This window comes from Bubalus bubalis, chromosome 19 (assembly GCF_019923935.1).
Source record: "Bubalus bubalis isolate 160015118507 breed Murrah chromosome 19, NDDB_SH_1, whole genome shotgun sequence".
Lineage (NCBI taxonomy): Eukaryota > Metazoa > Chordata > Mammalia > Artiodactyla > Bovidae > Bubalus > Bubalus bubalis.
Window position 1 is genome coordinate 57514842 of NC_059175.1, and position 13456 is coordinate 57528297.

At 46.3% G+C, this 13456-nt stretch overlaps 1 protein-coding gene across 1 annotated transcript in view; it reads right to left on the reverse strand.

Moving 5' to 3' along the window:
- FBXL7 (F-box and leucine rich repeat protein 7) overlaps positions 1–12951 on the reverse strand; it is a 458260-nt gene extending 445309 nt beyond the window's left edge. Inside the window, exon 1 of the mRNA XM_025270690.3 lies at positions 12763–12951. Within this exon, the coding sequence (XP_025126475.1) occupies positions 12763–12799 (37 nt within the window). The 5' untranslated portion in view covers positions 12800–12951. The remainder of the gene's footprint in view (positions 1–12762) is intronic.
- Positions 12952–13456: the final 505 nt, after the last annotated feature.

A 13456-nucleotide genomic window follows, 5' to 3' on the forward strand; every position in this document is an offset into this window, starting at 1 on the left:
GTTTAAAAGAAGTGATATTATAATGGAAAACATACTAAATTTACAGTTGGAATGACCCCATCCATTCTCAGTTGTATGATCAAGGCAAGTCATTTAACCTGCCAAGGGCTCAGTTTCCTCATCTATAACCTGGGGAACATGACAGAAACTGCCCCCTCCTACAGTCCCTGTGAAAATAAATAAGACTGATTACTGAAATGCTTTATAGTTTCCAAAGCTATTGCATAGACATACTCATGGAGAAGTTTTCCAGGGGGCCAAGCAAATAAAAATACATATTGGAATAATTCCCCTATTCATGGCTATTTCAAATCCACACTTTTGAAGCCAGAGGGAAATATAAGATATAACTTATAAACTAGTTAGGAAGGAAGGAAAACGTGCACACCTCTTTCAGTCCACCCTTAGCTTCTGTTTGTGAGCAAGCGGCTAGCCCAGGTAAGAAGCTCTCCCAGAACTGAAATAATTAAAAGTTCCTGATGCTCTGGAGCCTAGAGGGACAGCCTCCCAGCTCTCCTTGGCACCCGGGAGACTCTACAGAATATGCTAATTATTTTACACGCTGCCATTCTCACAGACACTAGTTTCCCTGCCAATTTGTCAGCAGATTGCTGCCTAATGAGCAGTTAATTGGTCCTTGGGAGAGCCAGGTAGAGTGGGTTGAAAGTTTCTTTCCAAAGATGTCTTTCCTTTTTGTTCACCTCATCCATAAAACCATTGCTTTCACTTTTAAGGGCTACTTCCCAGTGGCTTCATGCCTTTGAAACACATAAACAAAACAAAGATCTGGAAAGAATTTGGCTGCAACTTACATGGCTCAGGCAGAAGGGGGTCAGGGGCACAGCCACAGGGACTTCAGGAGCGACTGGACCACTTGCCAGCTCTATGCCCTGGGCAGTCAGCCCATCTCGAAGCTTCTGTGTTGGCAACTGCAAAATGGGATGATCTGTGCCCACCACCTCCCTGAATGTTGTGAACTAGAGGAGTAAGTGTGTGTAACACACTCATTCGGGGAAATAGAACCCCCTAAGTGCTTAATAATTGTTACTGTTACGGAAATGAAAAATACAATAAACTTGGCAACAGCCAAGCCTACAAGATAATCTAATAGTAACTGTTTTTGTTCCATGAGCTAAGCTACTTGTAGGGCTTCCCTGGTGGCTCAAACTGTAAAGAATCCACCTGTAATATGGGAGTGAAAGTGAAAAGTTAGAGTCACTCAGTCATGTCTGACTCTTTGCAACCCTATGGACTGTACAGTTCATGGAATTCTCAAGGCCAGAATACTGGAGTGGATAGCCTTTCCCTTCTCAGGGGATCTTCCCAACCCAGGGACCGAACCCAGGTTTCCCCGCATTGCAGGTGGATTCTTTACCAGCTGAGCCACAAGGGAAGCCAATACAGGAGACCTGGGTTTGATCCCTGGGTTGGGAAGATCCCCCGTGGGGAGGGCATGGCAACCCACACCAGTATGCTCATTTGGAGAATCCCCATGAACAGAGGAGCCTGGTGGGCTACGGTCCTTGGGGTTGCAAAGAGTCGGACATGACTGAGCTACTAAGCACAGCACAGGCTATTTGTAAGAAAAGAGAACTGAGTACAACAGTGATTTCATTCTTTAGAGTAAAGGGCAATCAAGGCCCTAAATCCCATCCTCTGTGAATTTCTCCTCTTCTTCCCTTTCATATATATATATATATATATATATTTCTTCTACTCCAGCCTCAGCCTCATACCTATTCTTCCTCCCACTAGGGTTTGAGCCACCTCTAACAGCTAGACCATGTGAGACCTGGCCTTAGACTTGAACTTAACCCAGATCTCCTGTGATTTGACTGGAGGACTCCATCTGGTCAAAGGTTCAACTGCACATCCAGGGAGCCTTTTCCTGACTGCCGCGCCTGGCCAAAAAGCGGGACGGTCACTCACAGCCGGAAGGTCAATCCACAAACACAAGAAAAATTCCTGGCATTTTTGTCTAGAAATTTTGATTCCTTCCCCTGCTACTTCTTCTTGGAAAATGAAGCAGAGGAATTTACCACAGAAAGGGGAGCAAACAACAACAACAAAAAAATGTTTTAATAACATTTCTACACATTGCTCAAGGCTTCTAAAGTTACGACGACGAGTTCGGGCAGTGTTAGCAACTGTTTTTCATTTTGTTACGGGTTTAGAAAGTAAACAGGGATTGAGAGAATGAGCACATCTAAAGCACAAGTGAATAAAGATCGAATAAGGATTTACGACTCCAGACACAGTAGACACTCCGTGTACTGGTGAGAACGGTGGCCATATTACTCAGGAAAATTCTGAGACAGTTCATGATCATTTGTGTCAGAAGTCTGAAAGCTGGATGCCTTTGGGGTATGTACCAGCATGTTTAAAAAGCGTCTGCCTGCAGGCTCCTGTCCTCCTTGGTGGCAGGGCACAGGTGTGGTAAGGACCTATGCTGCTCAGATGCTGCTGCATCTTCTCTGAAGCCTTCCAAGGTCCTCGCTTACAAAATAATCACTTTCCACGTGATAAACCACAGCAGAGATAGAACAGGAAGATTTCCAAGAACGACTAGGGAGAAACTCCTAATAAAAGATTTCATTTCTCCCAAGAGTAGAAGCTACTTCCACTCCAATGTACCTGTTGTTTTTTTTTTTTTAAATTAAAGTATAGTTGATTTGCTGCTGTCGTGTCTGACTCCGTGTGACCCCATAGACAGCAGCCCACCAGGCTCCCCCATCCCTGGGATTCTCCAGGCAAGAACAGTGGAGTGGGTTGCCATTTCCTTCTCCAATGCAGGAAAGTGAAAAGTGAAAGTGAAGTCGCTCAGTCGTGTCCAACTCTTCGTGACCCCATGGACTGCAGCCTACCAAGCTCTCCTGCTCATGGGATTTTCCAGGCAAGAGTACTGGAGTGGGGTGCCATTGCCTTCTCCGTAGTTGATTTGCAGTATCATTTAAGTTTCAGGTATACAGCACAGCGATTCAGTGTTTTTATATATATATATATATATATATTAGCATAGATTACCATACATCTTTGCCAACAAAGGTCCATCTAGTCAAGGCTACAGTTTTTCCAGTAGTCATGTATGGATGTGAGAGTTGAACTATAAAGAAAGCTGGGCACTGAAGAACAGATACTTTTGAACTGTGGTGTTGGAGAAGACTCTTGAGAGTACCTCGGACAGCAAGGAGATCCAACCAGTCCATTCTAAATGAAATCAGATCTGGATGTTCACTGGAAGGACTGATATTGAAGCTGAAACTCCAATACTTTGGCCACCTGATGCGAAGAACTAACTCATTGGAAAAGACCCTGATGCTGGGAAAGGTTGAAGGCAGGAGGAGAAGGAGACAACAGAGGATGAGATGGTTGGATGGCATCACCGACTCAATGGACATGAGTTTGAGTGGGCTCTGGGAGTTGGTGATGGACAGGGAGGCCTGGTGTGCTGCAATCCATGGGGTCAAAAAGAGACACAGGTTCAATCCCTGGGTCAGGAGGATCTCCTGGAGGTAGAAAGACAACCAACCCACTCCAGTATTCTTGCCTGGAGAATCTCATGAACAGAGGGGCCTGGTGGGCTACAGTCCATGGGGTCACACAGAGTTTTGACACAACTACTAAAGCCACTTATCACACACATACACATATATAATGTTACATATATGAATATATATATATACACACACTGTTCTTCAGATTCTCTTCCTTTATAGGTTATTACAAAATACTGAGTTGGTTCCTTGTGCTACACAGCAGAGGTCCCTGCTGGCTGTCTATTTTATACATAGTGTGTGTATATACGGTTGCTGCTGTTGTCATTGCTATTTTAGGAAACATGTGCATCCTTTAGATATTTGGCGAGTTGTAGGTATTCTGCAGAGCGATCATCATTTAGAGAGTAGCTCTAATCTTATGCCCACTTCCTACTTATCACTTACGTTCATACCTAGCACATTGGAAAAGCAGGGTCCGTCAGTGAATCTGCATTTATCCTGTTGTGCTGAAATCACTGGCCTCCTAATCTAGCTTTTCAGGTTTTCACTGAACTTCGTTAAAGCAAGTCTTACTGTATCTAGAGATTCAACACGCTGAGTAGATGGAAAAAGAGGTCTAAATTTCTGTAACAAACCCCACCAAAAAGCTACATTCTGGGAAAGTTCAGCTGATGTGGGCTTTATCACCATGTGGCAGAACTGCCCACATGGCTCATGCACAGCAGACATGGTGTCAAACAACTTGAGAACTACTTGAGAAAGATGAGGTCTCTGTGAGGCTCTAGTCAACCTGTAGCTTCCTATCAAATGTCACTAATCCAGGATGTCAATGAAAGTCTTACAAAGGTAAGACATTTATTCCAGACATTCAGCATAAGCATAATTCAGCGGTTGCTTCAACTTCAGTAGATCTACATGTTTTAGACTAATAATGAAAGTAAGAGCAACACCATAGGTAGAGTCCATAGCCATCACTGCACTGAAAACAGGACACATCATTCATCAAACCCAATTACTGCTGCAGGAGGCTACATCCCACAGAAGGCAGGGAAACAAAATTGGTTGATTTTCTAATTGATATTTAAATATATATATAAATGGACATAACACATACATGTAATAGAAAATTAACCTAGAGAAATCAAGGGTAGTACTTTCCAACAACTATAAGGATAGAAATGTATTGGGGGGAGTAGCAATATGAGTTCAAATCAAACAATAACCCTTCATCAAACATAAATGCAACCCACAGGCATAGAAAACAAACTATGACTAGCAACAGGCAAAGGCAGGTAGGGATAAATTAGGGATTTGGGATGAACAGATATATAATACTATATACAAAATAGATAAGAAACAAGGACTCACTGCATAGCACATTGAACTATACTCAGTATTTTGTAATAACTTATAATGGAAAAGATCTGAAAGAGAATATATATGAGTGTGTATATATATATATATGCTGCATGCTGTGTTTAGTCGCTCAGTCATGTTCACCTCTTTGCAATCCCATGGGCTGTAGCCTGCCAGGCTCCTCTAACCATGGGATTCTCCAAGCAACAATACTGAAGTGGGTTGCCATGCCCTCCTCCAGGGGCTCTTCCAAACCCGGGGATCAAATCCAGGTCTCCCACAGCCCAGGAAGATCCTTTACCATCTGAGCCACCAGGGAAGCCATAACTGAATCACTTTGAATGTAAACCTGAAATTAACACAGCATCATCAGTTAACCACACTTCATTTAAAAGAAGAACATAACTGCACATGGGAACATTTTTCCTAGGGAACTTGGTGTAGGGTCATATAGTAAACCCCTTTGTTGATGCAGAAATCTCTAGCACAGCATCCCTTTCTGTGAACCCCCTCCCCATGTGGACGGACTTACTCCCTCATTAGGAAGCCTGTCTCAGGTGTGCACGGCTCTAATCAGCTTTTCCTCAGACTGAGTCAAATCTACCTACCTGCTGCTGCTGTTGCTGCTGCTGCTGCTGCTGCTAAGTCACTTCAGTCATGTCCGACTCTGTACGACCCTATAGACGGCAGGCCACCAGGCTCCCCCGTCCCTGGGATTCTCCAGGCAAGAACACTGGAGTGGGTTGCCATTTCCTTCTCCAATGCATGAAAGTGAAAAGTGAAAGTGAAGTTGCTCAGTCGTGTCTGACTCTAGCAACCCCATGGACTGCAGCCTACCAGGCTCCTCCATCCATGGGATTTTCCAGGCAAGAGTACTGGAGTGGGGTGCCATTGCCTTCTCCGACCTACCTGCTAGTAACTTATATACCTTGGTCTCTAATCAGCACTCTGAAACTTAATCTTCATTGTGACCATGAGCTTTAAGGTATTAAGCTTCTAAACTTCATTTATTACCTTCTTCATAATAAAGAGAATTTATTCACTCTAGATTTTATTCATGATACTGCCACATAGTTTAATACTTTCCTAATGCCATCCTCGGAGAAGGCAATGGCACCCCACTCCAGTACTCTTGCCTGGAAAATCCCATGGATGGAGGAGCCTGGTGGGCTGCAGTCCATGGGGTCGCTAAGAGTCAGACAGGACTGAGCGACTTCACTTTCACTTTTCACTTCCATGCATTGGAGAAGGAAATGGCAACCCACTCTGGTGTTCTTGCCTGGAGAACCCCAGGGACTGAGGAGCCTGGTGGGCTGCCGTCTATGGGGTCGCACAGAGTCGGACACGACTGAAGTGACTTAGCAGCAGCAGCAGCAATGCCATCCTACAGGCTTCCCTGATGGCTCAGTGGTAAAGAATTAGACTGCCAATGCAAGACACGTGGGCTCAATCCTTGGGTGGGGAAGATCCCCTGGAGAGGAAATGGCAACCCTCTCCAGTATTCTTGCCTGGGAAATCACATGGACAGAGGAGCGTGGCGGGCTCCAGTCCATGGGGTTGTAGAAGAGTCAGACATGACTTAGCAACTGAATAACAAAAAATGCCATCTTAAGATGCATGGTATCTAGAAGGTTCTAGTAGTCAAAAAGCCAAGCCAAGTAGTTCCAAACAGCTTCCAGAGGCACTACTAGATAAGGACTAAGGGGAAGAGTAATTATCAAGGACTCAAAATCAACCCAGAATTCATTCTATTTCAAAAGGGTAGAGGGAGCAGAGAGTTGACAGGAGATGATTCCCAAGGAGAAAGAAAAATTAACATCTCTTCTCTCTCTCGTTTAAAACATGCAAAAAGATTCCCCAAATCTCCGAAAATACACTGTCAGACCAAAAATGGCATTGTTAGCTTCACTACTGCTTTGACCTGAGCCAAGTAGTGGAATCAGTATCATGTATCTTCTGATTTTCATCAGAATGAATTTATTTACTGGAGGCAAAAGACAAAGACCCGAATCTATTTAAGAATGACAGAGACCTTTGGTGGGATTTTCAGGGGGGAAGTCACATATCAGTAAGTCAGAAAACACTACTGATCAGAGCAAGAGGAGCATGTCCTAGACTTCCCGTCCTCTCCCTACGAAAGCAGTCACAAAACATCTGATATAATTGTATAAAACACGTTTGCAAAGACTCTAGGCAAAAAACATACGCCCAATGGCCAAACTGACTCGGTTCCACTGTAGCTGACTATTCATAGAAGACCACTGATGATACACTTGCATAAAAAAGATGATGTACACCCTCCAGCATAAAGAGTGGTTCACTTTGGTAGAACACGGTGGTCAAAAGTAACAGTCAACACGCTTTGTGGGTCTTCAGGGATTAGTCCCTCACTTCTTCTAAGTCTCAGTCTAAATGCCAATTTCTCCATAAGGCCCACAGTGACTACTCTAATTAAAATCTGCATACCCTCGTCCTCTCAACTCCCATCAAGAGTCTTCTCCAGAACAAAAGTCAAAAGCATCAATTCTTTGCTTCAATTAAGCGTCAATCTTAACCTCGCAATTTTCTCTATGCAGAGACCTTAGCCCCTCAGAACTCCTCACATGTTTTACTAAGTTACTATGTTAACTGTTCCATTTCCCCTCCTTCCCAACACACATGCACACAGATAAAGATAAGATTGACAAGGATAGGATCTTTATCTAGTTACTAATGGATCCCAAGAATCAAAAGAGGACAAAGCAGGAGTTCAAAAAATGTCACCTGCCATCATTTTTCCAGTAGTCACGTACAGATGTAAGAGTTGGACCATAAAGAAGGCTGGGCATCAAAGAACCGATGCTTTTGAATTGTGGTGCTGGAGAGCCCCTTGGACAGCAAGGAGATCAAACCAGTCAATCCCAAAGGAAATCAACCCTGAACCATTAGAAGGACTGTTGCTGAAGCTGAAGCTCTAATACTTTGGCCACCTGATGCAGAGTCAACTCAATGGAAAAGACCCCAATGCTCAGAAAGATTGAAAGCAAAAGGAGAAGGGGATGGCAGAGGATGGAATGGTTAGATAGCATCACAGACTCAATGTACATGAATTTGAGCAAACTCATGCTCAAATAGTGAGGAGACAGTGGAAAACAGAGGAGCCCGGTGTGCTGCAGTCCAGGGGGTCACAAAGAGATAGACATAGCTTACTAATTGAACAACAGCACCCATCATTATTATTATTTCAAGATATGTTCCCCAAAGCGGTGAGGGACTGGCAAGGATTTATGTTCTCCGGCAACTTGCCCTCCTCACATCTGAAGGGTGCAGATCTGAGATGGTGAAAAGGCACTCAGGGCATTGATAAAGCTACAGAGCTACCAAGGTCAAGCCCATCACAAGACCTCATCAGTGCCAATTTAAAGACACGCAAGAGTTTACATAGGAGCTGTTAACAGTGTGAGGATGACAGACTCAGCCCCGCTGGAGCAGAATAAACATTAACAATGAAACCACCAAGTAAGTGAGGGTGAGGCTGGGAACCTTAAAAGGCAGGAAAGCAGCTTCTCTCTGGCTACTTGAAGGGAGAGATTTGTTTATTTGGTTTAACTGGAGTCAAAGCTAATGGTTCTAATGGCTCGAATCACCCCAAATTATTCTCCAGATTTCCACACATGGGCTGTAACTTAAACTTTATGAAAGAAGATAAAGAAAATCAGCCTCCCATAAAAAGAGTTTACCCGAACATACTAATCATTTAGACATTCGCTTATATTTCTAGAAAGCTGAAGATCAGAAACTGTGTGGTAACATTTTCCTGGAGCAAATTCTAAGTCTGCCTGAAGCCTGGGAATTAAATCATTAATCTGAACATTCACTGAGTCTGTAGGAAAACAAAACACCAGAAACACCCAATATTGATAAGCACAATACCTTTAATCTCAGAATTAAAAGCAGAAACTGTCTGAGTTAAGAGAGAAAGTGGCAATGAGTGAGGAAGACAGAGATGAGGGTACAGGGGATGACAAAAGGGAGAGGAATACTTACTGATTTCAGGCCAATAATGCCATCCCTGGGGGCACAGATGGTAAAGAATCTGCCTGCAATCCAGGAGACCTGGGTTCAATCCCCAGGTTGGGATGATCCCCTGGAGAAGGGAATGGCTACCCACTCCAGTATTCTTGCCTGGAGAATCCCATGGACAGAGGAGCCTGGTGGCTTACAGTCTGTGGGGTTGCAGAGTCAGACATAACTGAGTAACTAACACTTATCAGGCCAATCATACTCATTATAACATATCTTCCCAAAGTGGTCCATTAAAGCATTATATGAACAAACTAAAATGAAGGACTACATGCTCAAGCGTGATTACGACAAATAATGCCCCCCCCCAAAATTTTTTCTCTCCTCACTCTATAGAATAAAGGCCTTAAGGCTTGGGGACAACTGAGAAAAGTCTGGTAGCTAAGTAGAAGCTGGAATCAAATTTCCAGACTCCCAAATCAATGCTTTGCATTCCACACAAGAACTGCCTCGAGCTATAACATGCATGTGATAAATGATTCAGATTCTGCATTTCTGACATGCTCCCAGGTGATACTGATGCTACAGGACCTGGGATGTCACAGAACTAGGAAGCCTCTCACCCACTGCACCTGCTAAGGTAAGTCTTGGGAATATGCTTTAAAATATCTTTTTAAAAGATATTTTTCTGGGAGCAGGACAAAGTGAGATTACAGATGAAATATTGAGGTTTTAAAAGTTCTAATAATTCACAATATTTCTAAAATTTAAGGGTCATTTACATGGTGGTGTCAACTCCAGTAGTAAGCAAAATACATTTAAGTTGCAAATTTTTAAAGTATACACAAACACCAACATTTTATAGTTAAGGGATCTCTCACTGAGCCATTCTATGGATATACATTCTTTGATTATTTAAAATACACCACGCCTAAATTGCACCATGGACTTCCCAGATGGCTCAGCAGTAAAGAGTCTGCCTGCCAATGCAGGAGACAAGAGTTCAATCCCTGGGTCAGGAAGACTCCCCTGGAGAAGGAAATGGCAACCCACTCCAGTATTCTTGCCTGGGAAATCCCAAGGACAGAGGAACCTGGCAGGCTACAGTCTTTGGGGTCAAAGAGTCAGAAAGAACTGATTCTTAGTGACTGAGCACAGATGCAAATAGCACTATAGCTGTAAAACTGTTGATGCTCAATCTCCTCTGATAATAAAAATACTGTGTCTAGGGATTGCTTTGACTTTCTTTAAAATTGGATGTTTCAGATAAGAAAGATGGCATTAACACACCAAGTTCCCACAGGCTTATTTGCATAGACTTTACCATCCACGAAGAATTGACGCTTTTGAACTGTGGTGTTGGAAAAGACTCTTGAGAGTCCCTTGGACTGCAAAGAGATCCAACCAGTCCATTCTGAAGGAGATCAGCCCTGGGATTTCTTTGGAAGGAATGATGCTAAAGCTGAAACTCCAGTACTTTGGCCACCTCATGCGAAGAGTTGACTCCTTGGAAAAGACTCTGATGCTGGGAGGGATTGGGGGCAGGAGGAGAAGGGGAAGACAGAGGATGAGATGGCTAGATGGCATCACTGACTCGATGGACGTGAGTCTCAGTGAACTCCGGGAGTTGGTGATGGACAGGGAGGCCTGGCGTGCTGTGATTCATGGGGTCGCAAAGAGTTGGACACGACTGAGCGACTGATCTGATCTGATCTGATACCATCCAACACCACAATGTAATAAAGTTGACCATACTCAATTACATATATTTTAACCTATAATACATTACATATATTATAATGATATATATTAGGGGGATATTAAAGTGCAACTGGGCAGAGTATAACAGGGGCGAAACGATTTTTGAAAAGCTCTTGTTATTCTAACTCTCTATCCCCCTTCACTACCCCCCATCCTATAAGAAAAGAATCTGGATGCATTTGAAGAGAGTTGATGAACACTGAACACAATGTGTCCCTCCAGCCAAAACTCAGTTACCTCCCAAAGCTTCCTATTGGTCCCCTTGAATCAGCTGAACTCAAGAGATTTTTTTTTTTTCCCTATAAAAAGTCCACTGTGTATCTAAATCGGATTCCAGTAAAAATTTCACTTCAGCTGAAGTGAAAATGCAGAGGTAGCAGTTAGGAATAACAGCTGGAGAACATTAGTTTTCTGTCTCTCCTTTTCTCTCCCAAGGGTTGAAAACTCCACTGTTCAGACAGGAAGTAGTCACACACCACACACTGCACAATACGAGAATGCTGGGATGTAAGAACAAGTTGCAGAGGATTAGAAAGAGTGTGAGGGGGTTTGTTCAAGAACACAGAGCCGCAACCCTGTGTTCCTCTCCGAGTATCCGACTCCCCCCGACCCCCATCACCAGTGTTCAAGTAAAGTAATGGGTACACACACAGAACTGACAAGCACACACTTCACTCCCTGAAAGCTTTTTAATAACTCAAGAGGAAGGAGGCTTAATTTTTCATTTTTCCACCATTTTTTAAAACATTAACTTCACGAGGTTTTGAGGGGTGGCCAAGATTCTCCAATAATCTTTTCTGGCCTAATTTCACAGTTGGCTATCTTAAAAGACCACCTTTCAACTTTCTTAAAGAAAAAAATAAAATGAAATTGTCAGGGGAAAAAAAACTCTCTCACTTAACTGTCCGGAATAAGGAAATCTACATATATCATATATATGTGGAATTCAACACATGATGCCCTGGAAAAAGAATGATTTAAACAAAAGGTTCTTGTGGACACGGTTTTCTTAGGGTCGGTTTCTGCTGTAATTTCACAAAGCTGCTGAGAAGAATCACAGTCGCAGGCAAGTGGGAAAGGCATCCACCTTCCGTGGTCAGAGCTCCTCGAGTTTTGAACTGAATGATTGAAGTTTCTCTAACACCACATGCTGAATAGCCATTCTGCATTCCTAGCAGTCTGCAGGCGCGGGACCCCCGCTTCTAACCGCCGGTCCTCTGGGGGCAGGCTGTAAAACCGACCCCGTCTCTTGCACTCCTCTCCAGCCAAGTTCACGAAAGACAAACCTTCCTAACTTCAGAACTGCAGGGAAATGCCTCTGCAGTATGCCTATCAGGGGCAATGCAGTTAATCAACCGGGTTCCAACACTACGGTTTTATGCAAAGAGGGGGAGGAGGGGCGAGGGAGAAGCCAACCCACACATCCATCACCCTTTTAGGAGTAGGTGGAGTTTAAAGTTTCCCCAACTTCCAAGTTCCCACTTGACAGGCAATATTTCTGTGCAATTTCTAGCCCCACGTAACAGACGGTCCTTTGCCCGTCTCGAGCCCCGGGAGAGCCCAGACCAAACGCCCCCACCGCCCCCCACAACCCGCCACGCCTGGCCTCGCATGGCCCGTAGGTGGTCAGTTTCACGAAGCTGTCAGCTCCGGGGGCGGGGCGGGGGGGGGGGGGGGGCGGCAATGAGCAGAGAATGGAAACTTAACTTCTTCCAGAAGTTTTCCCTGCTACAGGAGAGTCCAAGTGACTGGTGCACAAAGGCCTGGGAAAGTTTTCCCTGCGTTGTTTCTCAGAACCGTCTTCCGCCAGCTGCCAAACTCTCCAACCTAAACCCCAGATGCTCCAGGGAAGGGAAGTTAAGGCACAGGCGTTCCGCCACAGGCAGAAAGGCCAGGCGAGCCGTCGCACGGACAACCTGCGAAGTTGCTTAGAGAGACCCCCGCCGTGAGAAAGCACCCGCGGGGCTCCCGGGCACTCCTGCCTGAGGGGAAGGTGATGGGCCAGACAGGGTGCCCAATGGGGGTGCGCCCCGACGCCACCGGGCATGCGAGAACCTTCCTTCCCAGACGCGAAGGCGAGGGGAAAGGAGACTGGGGGGGCGGGGTGGGGCGCGATCGGGAGTGTGAGGACGGACGGCCCACTCACCCTCGCTGCCGTACTGTTTGCCATTGTTCGCGCCCATCCTGCCGCCGTCATGCCCGCCGTCTCCCCGGACACTCCATAGCTGGGGCGCACCGCCTGCGCGCTCCGCCAGAGGAAAGCCCGCCCGACGGGACCGTTAGCTGCGCATACCCCACGCGCCGGGGCCGATCTCCGGCCGGGGGCGGCCCCCCGCACTCCGGTGGGCGGTGGGAGTGGGCTCGGTCCCCTCCTGGCAATGCCCCGACTACGCCGGGTGGGGACCCGGGGATGGCCGCCGCCCTTAGAATCCGCGTTCGGGGCCGGCGGGCGCAGCGCCGCGGAGAGCCCGCGCCCCGGGGCCGCCCAGAGGCTCGCCGCGCCGCCGCCGCCTGGTCCCCATCCGCCCGCCCCGATCCCCCCGGCGGTGGGCGCTGAGCCGAGCGGCGCGGGCGGCCGGGGCTCCCGGGTTCTGCCGCCTCCTCCCGGCGCCCCCTGCGCACCCGCGGCTTCCCCCGGGGAGGGCGCGGCGGCCACTTGTTGCGGGTGCCCCGAGCGAGCGAAAGACTCGCGGCCCGGCGCGGCTCGCCCAAGGGCCGGACTTTTGTTAGCGCCAGGCGCCTCCTCTCGCCGCCCAGCGTCAATCACAGCTGGAGCCCCGGGGAGGAAGGCCGGCCCGGAGATGCGCGGCCTTTTAAAGGGGCAGCGCGCCTTTTCGGGC